The 15,586-nt window shown below is 44.0% G+C and overlaps 1 protein-coding gene across 2 annotated transcripts in view; it reads left to right on the top strand.

Moving 5' to 3' along the window:
• The window catches only part of LOC121570267 (rap1 GTPase-GDP dissociation stimulator 1), a 35,360-nt gene that overhangs the window by 13,395 nt on the left and 6,379 nt on the right, over window positions 1-15,586 (top strand). For both annotated transcript variants that reach the window (XM_041881745.2, XM_041881741.2), the window contains exons 8-10: window positions 760-891; window positions 1,103-1,237; window positions 1,431-1,556. In XM_041881745.2, coding sequence (XP_041737679.1) covers window positions 760-891; window positions 1,103-1,237; window positions 1,431-1,556 — 393 coding nt within the window. The remainder of the gene's footprint in view (window positions 1-759; window positions 892-1,102; window positions 1,238-1,430; window positions 1,557-15,586) is intronic.

Below are 15,586 nucleotides of genomic sequence, written 5' to 3'. Positions count from 1 at the left end.
TTACCAGCCTCAGAAATTGCAGCCCAAATAAATGCTTCACAGAGTTCAAGTAACAGACACATCTCAACATCAACTGTTCATAGAGGACTGTGTGAATCAGGCCTTCATGGTCGAATTGCTGCAAAGAAACCAATACTAAAGGTCACCAAGAAGAAGAAGTGACCTGCTTGGGTCAAGAAACACGAGCAATGGACATTAGACCGCTGGAAATTCGTCCTTTGGTCTGGAGTCCAAATGTGAGATTTTTGATTCCAACCACTGTCTTTGTGAGACGCAGTGTGGGTGAACGGATGATTTCTGCATGTGTATTTCCCACCTTAAAGCATGGAGGAGGAGGTGTTATGGTGTGGGGGTGCTTTGCTGGTGACACTGTCTGTGATTTATTTAGAATTCAAGGCACACTTAACCAGGATGGCCACCACAGCATTCTACAGCGATACGCCATCCCATCTGGTTTGAGCTTAGTGGGACTGTCATTTGTTTTTCAACAGGACAATGACCCAACACTTTATGGTTTACTACATGATTCCATATGTATTGTTTTGATGTCTTCACTATTATTCTACAATGTAAAAAAATTGCAAAAATAAAGAAAAACCCTTGAATGAGTAGGTGTGTCCAAACTTTTGACTGGTAGTGTATGTCCTCTCTGTTTCTATTTCTTTGATAAATGAAATATTGATCACAAAAACATTTTGATTGGTTGTTGACTAGTCAGATGTGCTGCCTGTCCCTGTGTGCTGTGTTTTGGTGCATTAGATGAGTCCATGCAGAAGTGTTTCGGCGAGGGCACGGGGGTGGTGTACCAGGACGTGCTCTCCTGGCTGCAGTCCTCTAACACTCAGCTGCAGCTGTCTGGAGCCCTGGCCATCGCCAATTTTGCCAGGAACGGTAAGATGGCAAAATGCCTTCAGGTTGACTTATCTGCATTGCCTGCTTTGATTTTGACATGAGAATTCTCCCAAGTCTCTGATGTTCTAAGCCCCTGTCTATCTTCATATTTGATTACCTTATCACCTCTTTCTCTCTCTGTATCTTTTCTCTGTCTCTTCTCATCAATTACTGTCTCCTCTCTACCCTCTCTCTCTCTCAACCTTCTCAGACAGTAACTGTGTGAAGATGTTGGAGCTGGGGGTGGTTCCTCATATCCTGACCCTGCTGGAGCAGCATGTGGACGAAGGCGACGTGTCCGTCCAGCATGCCGGACTGAGCGCTCTCAGAAACCTGGCCATCCCTGGTACATAGTAGAATGGATAACCACACACACACACACACACACACACACACACTAACCCCACCGACCCCACTGACCCCACCACTGAATTACAAACTGACACTGTGAAATGAATCACTAATGGGATTCTCTTATAAGCTGTTCTCAGGACTCTCAGCTCTGACCTCTCTGACCCCTCTTCTCCCTGGTGTTTCAGCCACAAATAAGGTGAGGATGCTGGAGGACGGGGTGACAGAGAGAATCAGGACCTTGCTGCGCTCTGACATGCCCCCAGTGCAGTTCAAACTGCTGGGCACCCTGCGCATGATGGTGGATGGACAAGGTGAGTGGGAAAGGTGTATGGTGGAGGAGAATGGGGTATGTGCTCAATGTAGATTTCTGGGTAATACTGTTTCTGATTAAACTAAAATCATATAGGCAAAATGTATTTAGCTGGTGCAGAGGTAATTGTACAGTAGCATCCAAATATATTGGGATCCTTGCACCTTTCTTTAAAAAATCCCTATTTCTTTTAAAATATGGAGAAATTTGAAAAAAAAAAAACTTTTGGTCTCCACACCTTATTATATTTTCAACATTGCAAAACCAATTTATTTTCGGGAAACTTAAAGGTGCTACACATAGGATTTTTAAAATAATTTTTGCATCGTAATTTCAGAAAATATTGATAATATATCTGGCGCTAATGTTACACCCCTGAAAAAGGGAAGAAATAATCACGAACGTGACGCAGTTATGTTTCCTCACTGACAAATTTAGTGTAATGATTTTACAAAAATACCACATTTTACAGAACAACAGATCTACAGGAACCAGAGTTTTGTAGGGTACAAAGCTTATTCAAGTCACAACAGCATAAACTGTAATTCACTAAAAACATATACAAATGTTTCAATATAACTTTCAAACACAAAGTAGCTTTAGCTCAGTAACCCATAACTACATTTATCAACCATGTCAACAAAGTATTCGAAACACATTATACAAATAACCCCGAATATTATTATTAACAACGCACATGTTCATTCACAATTAGCATAAAATGGCAGCTACTCTCAGTACGAAGCTATCGCTGCAACCAAGCAGATTACAGTCACACACGCACCTAATAACTCTCTTCAACTTAACTCTAACTTCCTCAAGATGTTACTAACACATACCTTAAACTCTCTTGACATGTTAGTAAGTTATTACATTCAAATTAACTCGTTTTATATCAATAACGTACCTGAAAAAGGGAAGAAATAATCACGAACGTGACGCAGTTATGTTTCCTCACTGACAAATTTAGTGTAATGAGAAAAAGACCGCGATTCCCCCAGGAAGTTGGGTGGAGACCAGAGCAATCGATCTCAGGCTCATAGATTAAGAGCATTTAGTAGATCACAGATGAACACTTTTACCCTTAAATTAGGCACCACAAAATAAAGTAGTCAATATAACATTTACACATTCCTCTTACAATATTAACCCTTTGACTCTTGACGGATTTTCAAACACATTTATGCATTTTATCAATCTCTATGAAGTAGTACTGGATGCATAATCTTTTTAACCTTAGATATTTTAAGATCCTTACATACCATGAACTTACTAATACTTTTTTAGTGTATAACAGGCTATGAATATGTCCTTTAACCTGTCACACTCTCCCCCGACAAAATAAATGTTGTCCCAACATTACCACATTGTCTTCTTAAACAGTCTATAAGCACTGGACGTAGAAAATCCTCTTCTGTAAGCTAGTCCCCTTGAGCAGAGGTCAAAGTTCACAGTTCAAATAGAACCAAGAAGTTATATTCACAGTCCATATCTGTTGACCAGCTGTATAAACAGTCCATAAGCAGTCTTTTTCTCATACTATTGTCAACAGTCCATCAGTTTTAATGATCTATATGCATAGTCTGCTAATTGTCTTGTGAAAGTCTGTGAAATCAGTCAGTAGTCCATGGTCAAACATGTCAACTCTGTCTGTGGCCTCAAGTTTGCTGAAGTCCATACATGTAGGGTGGCTGAAGGTAATATCGCTGTAGTGATGGCAGCCATGGAACCAGTCCTGGTGCAGGGGTAGACAGGGAACAACTGTGGCTGTGGCTGTATACTGTAGCAGGAAGGGATACCAAGCTGATCATAGGTGATACGTCTTGGAGGGTGTCTCTCTCTTTGTGGCAGCTGGTAAGCTGGTTCCTCAGGTTCAGCAGCAGCAGTTAATGAAGGAAAGGCACTTAGTGGACGATCATCAGGCACATTTTCAGCAGGCAAGTTCATCTCCTCAGCAGGCAGTTCTTTAACTGTTGTTTTCTCCTCCAGCTGATTTTCAACAAGCGGCTGTGCTGGTAGCATATCAGGAACTGGCACCGCAACTGTTTGTTTCACTGGTGGGGGCCTGTTTTCCACTCTCTCGCTGGTTCAGCATACCTCTCAGGTACTGTAGGAGATGTGGGGACCTGTAGCGGCTCATGATGAAGGTCATATTCATCCCCGCTGTCTTCATCAGAATCTAGAGGCTGTGATCCAGGCTGATGTCTCTTTTTCTTACTTTTTGTCATCTTTAGTTATTTCTGGTTGTCTCTCAAAAAGGTAAGTGGTCACAGGACATGAGCAGGTTTCTGTGCAGGACCCGGGAGCGGTCCCTACCCTTTTCTGGTCTCAACTCATAAATCGGCAGGTCTGAACCCATTTGTCTCACTACTGTGTGAATTTGATCTTCCCAATAGTTACGGAGTTTGCCTGGTCCTCCTCTTGGTGTCAGGTTTTTAATCAGAACTCGCTCGCCAGGCTGTAGCACTGAACTCCTAACTTTAGTGTCATAGTACTTTTACTTCTTTCAGCAGCTTTCTGAGCATTTTCATTTGCAATGGCGTATGCTTCTTCCATTCCTCGTTTCCAGTTCTCCCGCGTGTAGTCTCGCTGGTTACTGGAACCTGCCTCTGTGCACAATCCAAAGAACATATCAACTGGAAGCCTGGGTGATCTCCCCAAACAGAAGATAAAATGGTGAATAGCCAGTCACTTCGCAACGGGTGCAGTTATAGGCATAAACCAGTTTGTTTAGAGACTCCTTCCAGTTTGACTTTTGTGTCTCAGTTAGTGTCTTTAGCATTTGCAACAATGTTCTGTTCATTCGTTCCACTTGACCGTTCCCCATCGGGTGGTAGGGTGTTGTTCTGGACCCCGCCATGCCACTGAGTTTCTTTAACTGATGGAACAACTGATTTTCGAATTCTCCCCCTTGGTCATGGTGGATGCGGGAGGGGAACCCAAACTTCAGGGCAAAGTCATTGAAGATGAGATTTGCAGCAGTTTTTCCCTGACTTTGATGTGGTGGCGTAGGCTTGGAGTGTAACGTGTAAAATGATCAACAATCACGAGGATGTACTCATATCCCCCTTTGCATCTGTCGAGATGGAGGAAATCTATACATACCAGTTCAAATGGCTGTGTTGTCACAATGTTTGTCAGAGGAGCTCTTGTTTCATGGCCTGGCTTTTTCTGCTTGACACAGCTACAAGTTTTAGTCACATAGTGCTCAATGTCAGATTGCATATAAGGCCAGAAGAAGCGGTCACGTACTAGTGATACAGTGCGGTCAGTACCTTGGTGTCCCATGTTATTGTGCAACTCTTCCATCACTTTACCTTTGTACTGCTCTGGTAGAACTAACTGCTTGCGGGCTGTAGTGATTCTGTAAAGAATACCATCACTGTCGATTGTCAATTTGTCCCATTCTCTGAATAGGCATTTTGTCTTTGGACTGAATTCCTTTTGCTCTTTAACTGGCGGTTTGGAACCAGACAGCTTGAAATCGAGCACAGGACGGATGACCGGATCAGACTCTTGTGCCTCTCTTATCCCCTCTTTTGGGATCGAGCTGATTGTTGCTGTAGTTGTCTCACCTTCAGCTGATACCGACATAGATGCAGCTGAAATTGACCAAGGCACAAAAAGGCTCTTTCTGTACCTCTACTGCTTGTATATGTGGCGGCAATGGTGTCTGGTGGAAGCTCCTCAGAACATTCTCTCATCAGTGACTCTACATCCAGTGGCATCCTCGACAAAGCATCTGCATCACCGTTCTCTCTGCCTGGCCTGTACTTTATTGTAAAGTGGAAATCAGCCAATTCTGCAACCCACCTGGAAGTGGTTGCGTTCAAGTTTTGCAGTAGACAGAATGTAGCTGAGCGGGTTGTTATCACTGTATACAGTGAAGGTCGGAGCATAGTACAAATAATCATGGAACTTATCAGTGATTGCCCATTTCAGAGCTAGAAATTCTAGCTTGCCAGAGTGGTAGTGATAGTTCTTCTCAGCTGCTGTTAAGGTTCGAGAGCCATAAGCAATGACCCTAAGCTTCCCATCTTGCTCTTGATAAAGAACTGCTCCCAAGCCTTGGGGTGACGCATCAGTGTGTACAACAAATGGCTGAGTGAAGTCAGGGAAACCTAAGACTGGTGGGTGAAGCAGACACTCAATCAGCTGTTCAAGTGCCTGTTGATGCTGGTCAGTCCACAGGATTGGCTTGTTTGAGGGCACCACATGACTTACTTTCTTTGTTTTTGCTTTCCGTGGGTGGTCAGGTAATTTCTCTGAATCTGCTTTCAGGAGGTCACAGACAGCTGGCCTCCTAGAAAAGTCTTTGATGTACTGTCTGTAGTAAGTGAGTAAACCAAGCATTTTTCTGAGCTGGCCCACAGTCTTGGTCTGATCTCTTTCAATGCTCTTACTGCTTCAAAATCGGCTGGAGTCAACTTTGCTGCCGTCTGCAGACACTATTCTGCCCAAATAACGGACCTGGGGTTTAAAGAGATCACACTTACTTGGCTTGAGTTTGATGCCATACTCTCTGAGACGCTGCAAAACCTTTTGCACATCATTCACATGGCTGTCGAAAGTTTTACTGAAAACTAGCGTGTCGTCCAGATAAGGAATGCAGATGTTGTCCCGGGAGCCCTTCCAAACATTCCTCCATACAACGCTGAAAAAGCTGCAGGAGCGTTCATGAGGCCGAATGGCATACGTATCCACTCATATAGTCCCCATGGGGTCACAAATGCTGTCAGTGATCTGCTTTCTTCAGAGATGAACCCTTGGTGATATGCTTTTCCCTGATCTAAAAGGGAGAACCAGGAATTACCACCTAAACTGTCCATGATGTCCTGGACCCGAGGGGATGGGCTGGCGGTCGGGATGTGTCTTTCTGTTCAGGTCTCTGTAATCTATACACAACCGGAGGGTCCCGTCCTTCTTCCTAACGCACACGACAGGTGAAGAATATGAAGAGTTTGACTTCCTAACCCAACCCTGGGCTATGAGGTCATGAAGGTAACCCTTCATCTCCTGATACAGTGGCCTGGGCACTGACATGTATGTGCGCTTGACTGGTTCAGAGTCCTTTAGAGAAATAGTCATTTTCAATCGTTCAATGCAGCCAATGTCATTGTCTGATCTGGAGAAGGAGTGACACTCTTCTCTAAGCATTTTCCTAACAACCTCTCTCTGTTCTTCGGTTAGGTGACTTAAACCTACTGGTGGATCCCACTGTTCAGTAGCAGTACATGGGGTTTGAACACTGGTGTGATTCACTGTGGCTGGGGTGACAGCTTTTTCAAAGACTTGGGCAGGTAACACAGTCATAATGGTTTGTACTGTACCGATTATGGTGCGTCCTAGCAGGGCAATGTCGTGGTCAGTGGGGTTAGAGACATCCAGCATGACAACTGGAAAGACACCTTTCTTAACTCTGACTAGTGTGCAAAGAACTCAAGTTCATCTGGCCACTGCGGGTTCAGGTCTGGCTGGAAAAGCATTGTCATGTCGTCTTTGAAAGGCTGGGGAAGCTACACGGCACTCAATCTGAATGCTACTGTGTTTTGGTACAGCAACCTTCTCTTTCTTGGTTTTCACTGCGTATTCATCTGTCTGTTCTGCGCTAACAGCCTGTATAAAAGCCCTAACCTTATTTCTTTTGAGGCTTGGGAAAGCTTTTTTCACTGTACTGTACCGTTTAGTCTTTTCGGTCCTTGTCAGGATGTGCTCAATAACATTGAAACCTATGATGGGATGAGATAGGTGACAGCCTTTCATTACCAGCACTGGGATGATCAATTCCTTCGTTTGGTCAGTTTCAGAGGCTAGCCGAAAAGTTGTTTCAATCCATCCCAGGTACGGCATTTCAGTCCCATTTGCTGCCGTCAATCTTAGATCATCAGGTGAGTCCAGAATTTCTGAAACATCCCTCAGCCTTGCGTTTGGGAGAGATTCCGCTTTCCATCGTTCATCAATGACCGATACCTGAGAGCCTGTGTCCCATAGAGCTTGGAGGTGGTGGCGATTCAGGTGACACTCAACAAGGCACTGTCTACCGACTAGCGAGGTGACCTTATGGGGGTGGCAACCTTGAGCTAGGGATGGTAAAGAGTGGGCATTTTCTTCTGTACAGGAAAGCTTTTCACAGGTAGAGTCAATTTTCAGGTGAGTGCATTTTTCCTTATGTTTAGTCCAATGTTGGTTTTGACATCCTTTGGAACAGTACAGTGTCTCTTTACATGATGAACATTGTTTCAGGTTCTCAAATGACTCTTCTCTGGCACAATTTGCACATTTCTGGGACTTTTTGGTAGCTACGGTTAACACTTGTCCCTCAAGCGGTAACCCTTCCCCGTTTAAAGGGGCCTCTTTGGATGGTCTGACTCCCGGATTTTACATCCAGCTTGAAAATGTTCCCCACTCCCACATCGGAAGCAGTGTGTGCAGCGTGCATCTGTTCTGGCCTGCTGGCAGACAAAACACCTCCTTGGAGCTTGAGCAGAGCGGTTGGTATACAGGTTAGGTGCATATTGATACTGCGCAGGGTCAGGTGCTTGGGGCTGACTGTAGTTGCTGTAATACTGCTGCTGGGAAACAGGTGGCTGGGGGGTCCCTATCTGGCCTCCTAACTGGAAGTGGGGCATGGGCATAAGGCGATGACTGAAACATAGGCTGCTGTAATGTCTCCTTAATCTGAGCAATCTCTGCACTGAGACCTTTTAGGAAGCTACACCTGTCTTAAGTTCAGCTAACTCTGTTAACAGTTCTGCGGGTATCTTAGCTTTGGCTTCCTTCACAGGACACTTTGCAGATGGCGTATCTTCTAACTGGACTACACTTACAGTTGTAGCAGGCTGTGGGGCATTAAAACGCTTTTTGTTTCGTCTTTCTAACTCATTAGCACAAGCAATGTTAGCTTCTCTAGCAAAACCTCATCTGATGTTTTCGCTATCAAGCAGGAGAGGCTGCATGTCTATCCTGATACTGTCACTCTGGAGACCTGTAAGGACTGTGTGTAAACACATGCGCTGGACTAGGGCAGGGTCATACTTAAGCCCTGATTCTGACTCCTGGGACGCAAATAGTACTTTCTGCCTCAAATCTAAGACGCGCATCAGAAGCTTTGAGGGGTCTCCTTGCTATGCTGTGCTTCTGAAGCTAGCTGTTTGTAAAGCTCTGTTGCACTCTTCTCTTGGAAGTGGGACGCAGGATGCATCTAAGTGTGGGAAGAGTTAGCTGGGGTTTACCTTCCAAGTAGCTGCGTAGCTGTGAGCCTGGAGAAATAGCCCTGATTACTGCGTCTACTATTTCTACCTCAGGATAGCCTCTGTTAAGTCCATTCTCAATCTGATGGGCAAGGCTGGAAAAAAGTCAGTTTATCTTTCTGGCCCGGGTTCACCTATCTGACCAGAAATTTTTAACTCTTTGCGCCAGCATGAGCCGGGCTGTGCACTGGGTGAGAGCTGCATGCTCCTCTGAAGATGGGCAGGGGGTTGGGGCTGGCGCAGAGAATCACTGGCTTGGTCTGCAGTACTCTGCTCAGTTCCCACCCCCTTGTTGTGGGGTTACAGTTCTCAGTCCCTCTATTCTGTGATGTGTTCTGGCTGTTTCAATATCATGGTCAGTTTGCCCTGTCTTGCTATCTATGCCACTGATCATCTCTGTCATTTTGTCTTTAGTAACAATAATTCCGACATGCCGCCATCTTCTAACTCTCGCAACTTCCTCTCTTTCAAGGAACATCATAATGTGAGTCATCAGTGATATGCGGGATTTGTCTTGAACATCTCTTCTCTGTTCGCCTGATATGTCAAGGAAATCACATACGTCTAGTAACTTGTCTTTAGTCAGGGTGTGCAATTCTCCTACTACCTCTTCCTGTAGTTCTTCCAAGGCCGGTTGTCATGTTGACAGGACAGGAGGAACCTTTACTGTGCAGGAGTTGACTCTGAATTAGGTGGTCCTTACTGTCTCCTGATGGTCTCTCAACGGCCTCAGTCGACACGCACTTAACCCCCAACTTCCAGCTCCCTCGAACAGCAACACTTTCCTCACTGCAGCCTGCCTGGGTTGTTATGTAGGGATTTAGCTGGCTCGGAATTCAGCGCACCAGGATGTGGAAGCCGGACATCTGAGCAGCAATCTCAAGCGGAGCCTCCAAAATGTTACACCCTGAAAAAGGGAAGAAATAATCACGACCAACTGGCGCAGTTATGTTTCCTCACTGACAAATTTAGTGTAATGATTTTACAAAAATACCACATTTTACAGAACAACAGATCTACAGGAACCAGAGTTTTGTAGGGTACAAAGCTTATTCAAGTCACAACAGCATAAACTGTAATTCACTAAAACATATACAAATGTTTCAATATAACTGTCAAACACAAAGTAGCTTTAGCTCAGTAACCCATAACTACATTTATCAACCATGTCAACAAAGTATTCGAAACACATTATACAAATAACCCCGAATATTATTATTAACAACGCACATGTTCATTCACAATTAGCATAAATGGCAGCTACTCTCAGTACGAAGCTATCGCTGCAACCAAGCAGATTACAGTCACACACGCACCTAATAACTCTCTTCAACTTAACTCTAACTTCCTCAAGATGTTACTAACACATACCTTAAACTCTCTTGACATGTTAGCAAGTTATTACATTCAAATTAACTCGTTTTATATCAATAACGTACCTGAAAAAGGGAAGAAATAATCACGAACGTGACGCAGTTATGTTTCCTCACTGACAAATTTAGTGTAATGAGAAAAAGACCGCGATTCCCCCAGGAAGTTGGGTGGAGACCAGAGCAATCGATCTCAGGCTCATAGATTAAGAGCATTTAGTAGATCACAGATGAACACTTTTACCCTTAAATTAGGCACCACAAAATAAAGTAGTCAATATAACATTTACACATTCCTCTTACAATATTAACCCTTTGACTCTTGACGGATTTTAAACACATTTATGCATTTTATCAATCTCTATGAAGTAGTACTGGATGCATAATCTTTTTAACCTTAGATATTTTAAGATCCTTACATACCATGAACTTACTAATACTTTTTAGTGTATAACAGGCTATGAATATGTCCTTTAACCTGTCACACTAATAGTGGAATGATAGTGTTTCTGTGACGAGTACTGAGTATACGAAAAGGCAGGACGCAGACACAGGAATTAATAAGGTAAAGGTTTACTTAATAATGAGAAAGAGAATAACAAAGAGAGAGTAGACGACATGACGCTAGAAATTACACACAACAATGAACTAACAGTCCAGGGCTACAGTTGAAGTCGGAAGTTTACATACACCTTAGCCAAATACATTTAAACTCAGTTTTTCAAAATTCCTGACATTTAATCCTAGTAAATATTCCCTGTCTTAGGTCAGTTAGGATCACCACTTTATTTTAAGAATGTGAAATGTCAGAATAATAGTAGAGATAATTATTTATTTCTGCTTTTATTTATTTCATCACATTCCCAGTGGGTCAGAAGTTTACATACACTCAATTAGTATTTGGTAGCATTGCCTTTAAATTGTTTAACCTGGGTCAAACGTGTCAGGTAGCCTTCCACAAGCTTCCCACAATAAGTTGGCTGAATTTTGGCCCATTCCTCCTGACAGAGCTGGTGTAAGTGAGTCAGGTTTGGAGGCCTCCTTGCTCACACATGCTTTTTCAGTTCTGCCCACACATTTTCTATCTATTTTGTGAAGTGCACCAGTCCCGCTTGTAGCAAAGCACCCCAACAGCATGATGCTGCCACCCCCGTGCTTCACGGTTGGGATGGTGTTCTTCGGATTGCAAGCATCCCCCTTTTTCCTCCAAACATAACGATGGTCATTTTGGCCAAACAGTTCTATTTTTGTATCATCAGTCCAGAGGACATTTCTCCAAAAAGTACGATCTTTGTCCCCATGTGCAGTTGCAAACTGTAGGCTTTTTTATGGCAGTTTTGGAACAGTGGCTTCTTCCTTGCTGAGTGGCCTTTCAGGTTATGTCGATATAGGACTCGTTTTACTGTGGATATAGATAGTTTTGTATGTGTTTCCTCCAGCATCTTCACAAGGTCCTTTGCTGTTGTTCTGGGATTGATTTGCACTTTTCGCACCAAAGTACGTTCATCTCTAGGAGAAAGAACGCGTCTCCTTCCTGAGCGGTATGACGGCTGCGTGGTCCCATGGTGTTTATACTTGCGTACTATCGTTTTTACAGATGAACATGGTACCTTCAGGCGTTTGGAAATTGCTCCCAAGGATGAACCAGACTTATGGAGGTCTACATTTTTTTTTCTGAGGTCTTGGCTGATTTCTTTTCATTTTCCCATGATGTCAAGCAAAGAGGCACTGAGTTTGAAGGTAGGCCTTGAAATACATCAACAGGTACACCTCCAATTGATGCAAATGATGTCAATTAGCCTATCAGAAGCTTCTAAAGCCATGACATCCTTTTCTGGAATTTTCCAAGCTGTTTAAAGGCACAGTCAACTTAGTGTATGTAAACTTCTGACCCACTGGAATTGTGATACAGTGAATTATAAGTGAAATAATCTGTCTGTAAACAATTGTTTGAAAAATTACTTGTGTCATGCACAAAGTAGATGTCCTAACCGACTTGCCAAAACTATAGTTTGTTAACAAGACATTTGTGGAGTGGTTGAAAAGCGAGTTTTAATGACTCCAACATAAGTGTATGTAAACTTCCGACCCTAACTGTATATAGTGGTGGTGATGAGATGATGAGGTGCAGGTGCGCTGGAGGTGATTAGGGTGCGTTGGGTTTCCATTCTTGTGTTTGCCGAGGTGGTGCGCTCAGACCGGTGGCTCAGTAGACCAGCGAATCAGAGCGCCGGAGGGGAGCAACGGGAGGAGACGTGACATTTTCACAGTATTATTTACCCGCCAGTGTTGTGATTGGCTGTGATATTTGCCTATCGATTTTTCCCGCCCTAGTTGCATCTGTTGACAAACTGGGAAAGCTGTTCCTACTTTGTGGCTGTGTTATCTAGTGGAAATCGCTCTGTCATTTCGTGGCTGCTAAAATTCTACACCGTTTGCTCAATTTCAGTTTATGTGAGAAAACAATAGTGTAGGGAGTCATTGTACCATCTAAATTGCTGTGAATATACACTGCTCAAAAAAATAAAGGGAACACTAAAATAACACATCCTAGATCTGAATGAATGAAATAATCTTATTAAATACTTTTTTCTTTACATAGTTGAATGTGCTGACAACAAAATCACACAAAAATTATCAATGGAAATCAAATTTATCAACCCATGGAGGTCTGGATTTGGAGTCACCCTCAAAATTAAAGTGGAAAACCACACTACAGGCTGATCCAACTTTAATGTAATGTCCTTAAAACAAGTCAAAATGAGGCTCAGTAGTGTGTGTGGCCTCCACGTACCTGTATGACCTCCCTACAACGCCTGGGCATGCTCCTGATGAGGTGGCGGATGGTCTCCTGAGGGATCTCCTCCCAGACCTGGACTAAAGCATCCGCCAACTCCTGGACAGTCTGTGGTGCAACGTGGCGTTGGTGGATGGAGCGAGACATGATGTCCCAGATGTGCTCAATTGGATTCAGGTCTGGGGAACGGGCGGGCCAGTCCATAGCATCAATGCCTTCCTCTTGCAGGAACTGCTGACACACTCCAGCCACATGAGGTCTAGCATTGTCTTGCATTAGGAGGAACCCAGGGCCAACTTCACCAGCATATGGTCTCACAAGGGGTCTGTGGATCTCATCTCGGTACCTAATGGCAGTCAGGCTACCTCTGGCGAGCACATGGAGGGCTGTGCGGCCCCCCAAAGAAATGCCACCCCACACCATGACTGACCCACCGCCAAACCGGTCATGCTGGAGGATGTTGCAGGCAGCAGAACGTTCTCCACGGCGTCTCCCTACTCTGTCACGTCTGTCACATGTGCTCAGTGTGAACCTGCTTTCATCTGTGAAGAGCACAGGGCGCCAGTGGCGAATTTGCCAATCTTGGTGTTCTCTTGCAAATGCCAAACGTCCTGCACGGTGTTGGGCTGTAAGCACAACCCCCACCTGTGGACGTCGGGCCCTCATACCACCCTCATGGAGTCTGTTTCTGACCGTTTGAGCAGACACATGCACATTTGTGGTCTGCTGGAGGTCATTTTGCAGGGCTCTGGCAGTGCTCCTCCTGCTCCTCCTTGCACAAAGGCGGAGGTAGCAGTCTTGCTGCTGGGTTGTTGCCCTCTTACGGCCTCCTCCACGTCTCCTGATGTACTGGCCTGTCTCCTGGTAGCGCCTCCATGCTCTGGACACTACGCTGACAGACACAGCAAACCTTCTTGCCACAGCTCGCATTGATGTGCCATCCTGGATGAGCTGCACTACCTGAGCCACTTGTGTGGGTTGTAGACTCCGTCTCATGCTACCACTAGAGTGAAAGCACCGCCAGCATTCAAAAGTGACCAAAACATCAGCCAGGAAGCATAGGATCTGAGAAGTGGTCTGTGGTCACCAACTGCAAAACCAGTCCTTTATTGGGGGTGTCTTGCTAATTGCCTATAATTTCCACCTGTTGTCTATTCCATTTGCAGAAACAGCATGTGAAATTTATTGTCAATCAGTGTTGCTTCCTAAGTGGACAGTTTGATTTCACAGAAGTGTGATTGACTTGGAGTTACATTGTGTTGTTTAAGTGTTCCCTTAATTTTTTTGAGCAGTGTATATTTTCAATAACAGAAAATATAGTTTTTACAGCTGTTTGAAGCTGGTGGACCAAAACCGGTTTCGGTCCATCAGCTTCAAAAGAGGTTTTGGTCCACCAGCTTCAAACAGCTGTAAAAACGCTATTTTTTGTTATTGAAAATATATTTCACATCGATTTAGATGGTACAATGATATATTATGGACAAATAAAAAAAATGTAATCATATGTGTAGCACCTTTATGTTGACAATTTTAATTTAGAAAATAAAAACAAATGGCATTGACAAAATTATTGGCACCCGGAGCTAGTACTTGGTTGCACAGCCTTTGGCCAAGATAACTGCAGAAAAACACTTATTGTAGCCATCAATGAGCTTGCTGCACCTTTCTACTGGCAATTTGGCCCACTCTTCAACTACAAACTGCTCCAATTCTTTAAAGTTTGAGGTGTGCCTTCCACCTACTATTTTCAGATCTCACCATAGGTTATCGATGGGATTCAGATCTGGACTCATCGCTGGCCACTCCAGAAATGTTTCTTCTTAAACCATATCTGGGTGATTCATGGCGCCGGAGGAGATTGCTGCCGTTTTACGGCCCCCTAAACAATTGTTCTATTATGTGTGTTTTTTCGCGTTATTTGTAATTTATTCTGTACATAATGTTTCTGCCACGTCTCTTATGACCAAAAAGAGCTTCTGAATATCAGGACAGTGATTACACACCTCGTAGTAGACAAAGATTTTCTACAGACACCCGACAAGGCCCAAATCCCCATCATTCGCATGAGAAAGAAACAGAGATATTGTGGACGTAGGTCGGGGTGCCTTGTAAGGATCTGACGGCGAGCGAGTAGTCTGCCCCTACCATCAGTCCTATTAGCCAATGTTCAATCATTGGAAAACAAAATAGACGACCTACGATCACGGATATCCTACCAACGGGACATTAAAAACTGTAATATCTTATGTTTCACCGAGTCGTGGCTGAACGACGACATGGATAACATACAGCTGGCGGGATATACGCTACATCGGCAGGATAGAATGGCTGACTCCGGTAAGACAAGGGATGGCGGTCTGTGTATATTTGTAAACAACAGCTGGTGCACAAAATCTAATATTAATGAAGTCTCAAGGTTTTGCTCGCCTGAGGTAGAGTATCTCATGATAAGCTGTAGACCACACTATTTACCAAGAGAGTTTTCGTCTATATTTTTCGTAGCTGTCTATTTACCACCACAAACCGAAACTGGCACTAAGACTGCACTCAATGAGCTGTATAAGGCCATAAGTAAACAGGAAAACGCTCATCCAGAGGCAGCGCTCTTTCTAGT

Source organism: Coregonus clupeaformis, chromosome 1 (genome assembly GCF_020615455.1).
Source record: "Coregonus clupeaformis isolate EN_2021a chromosome 1, ASM2061545v1, whole genome shotgun sequence".
Classification (NCBI taxonomy): domain Eukaryota; kingdom Metazoa; phylum Chordata; class Actinopteri; order Salmoniformes; family Salmonidae; genus Coregonus; species Coregonus clupeaformis.
The sequence above is the reverse complement of the archived record's forward strand: the minus strand, read 5'-3'. Positions and strand labels throughout refer to the sequence as shown.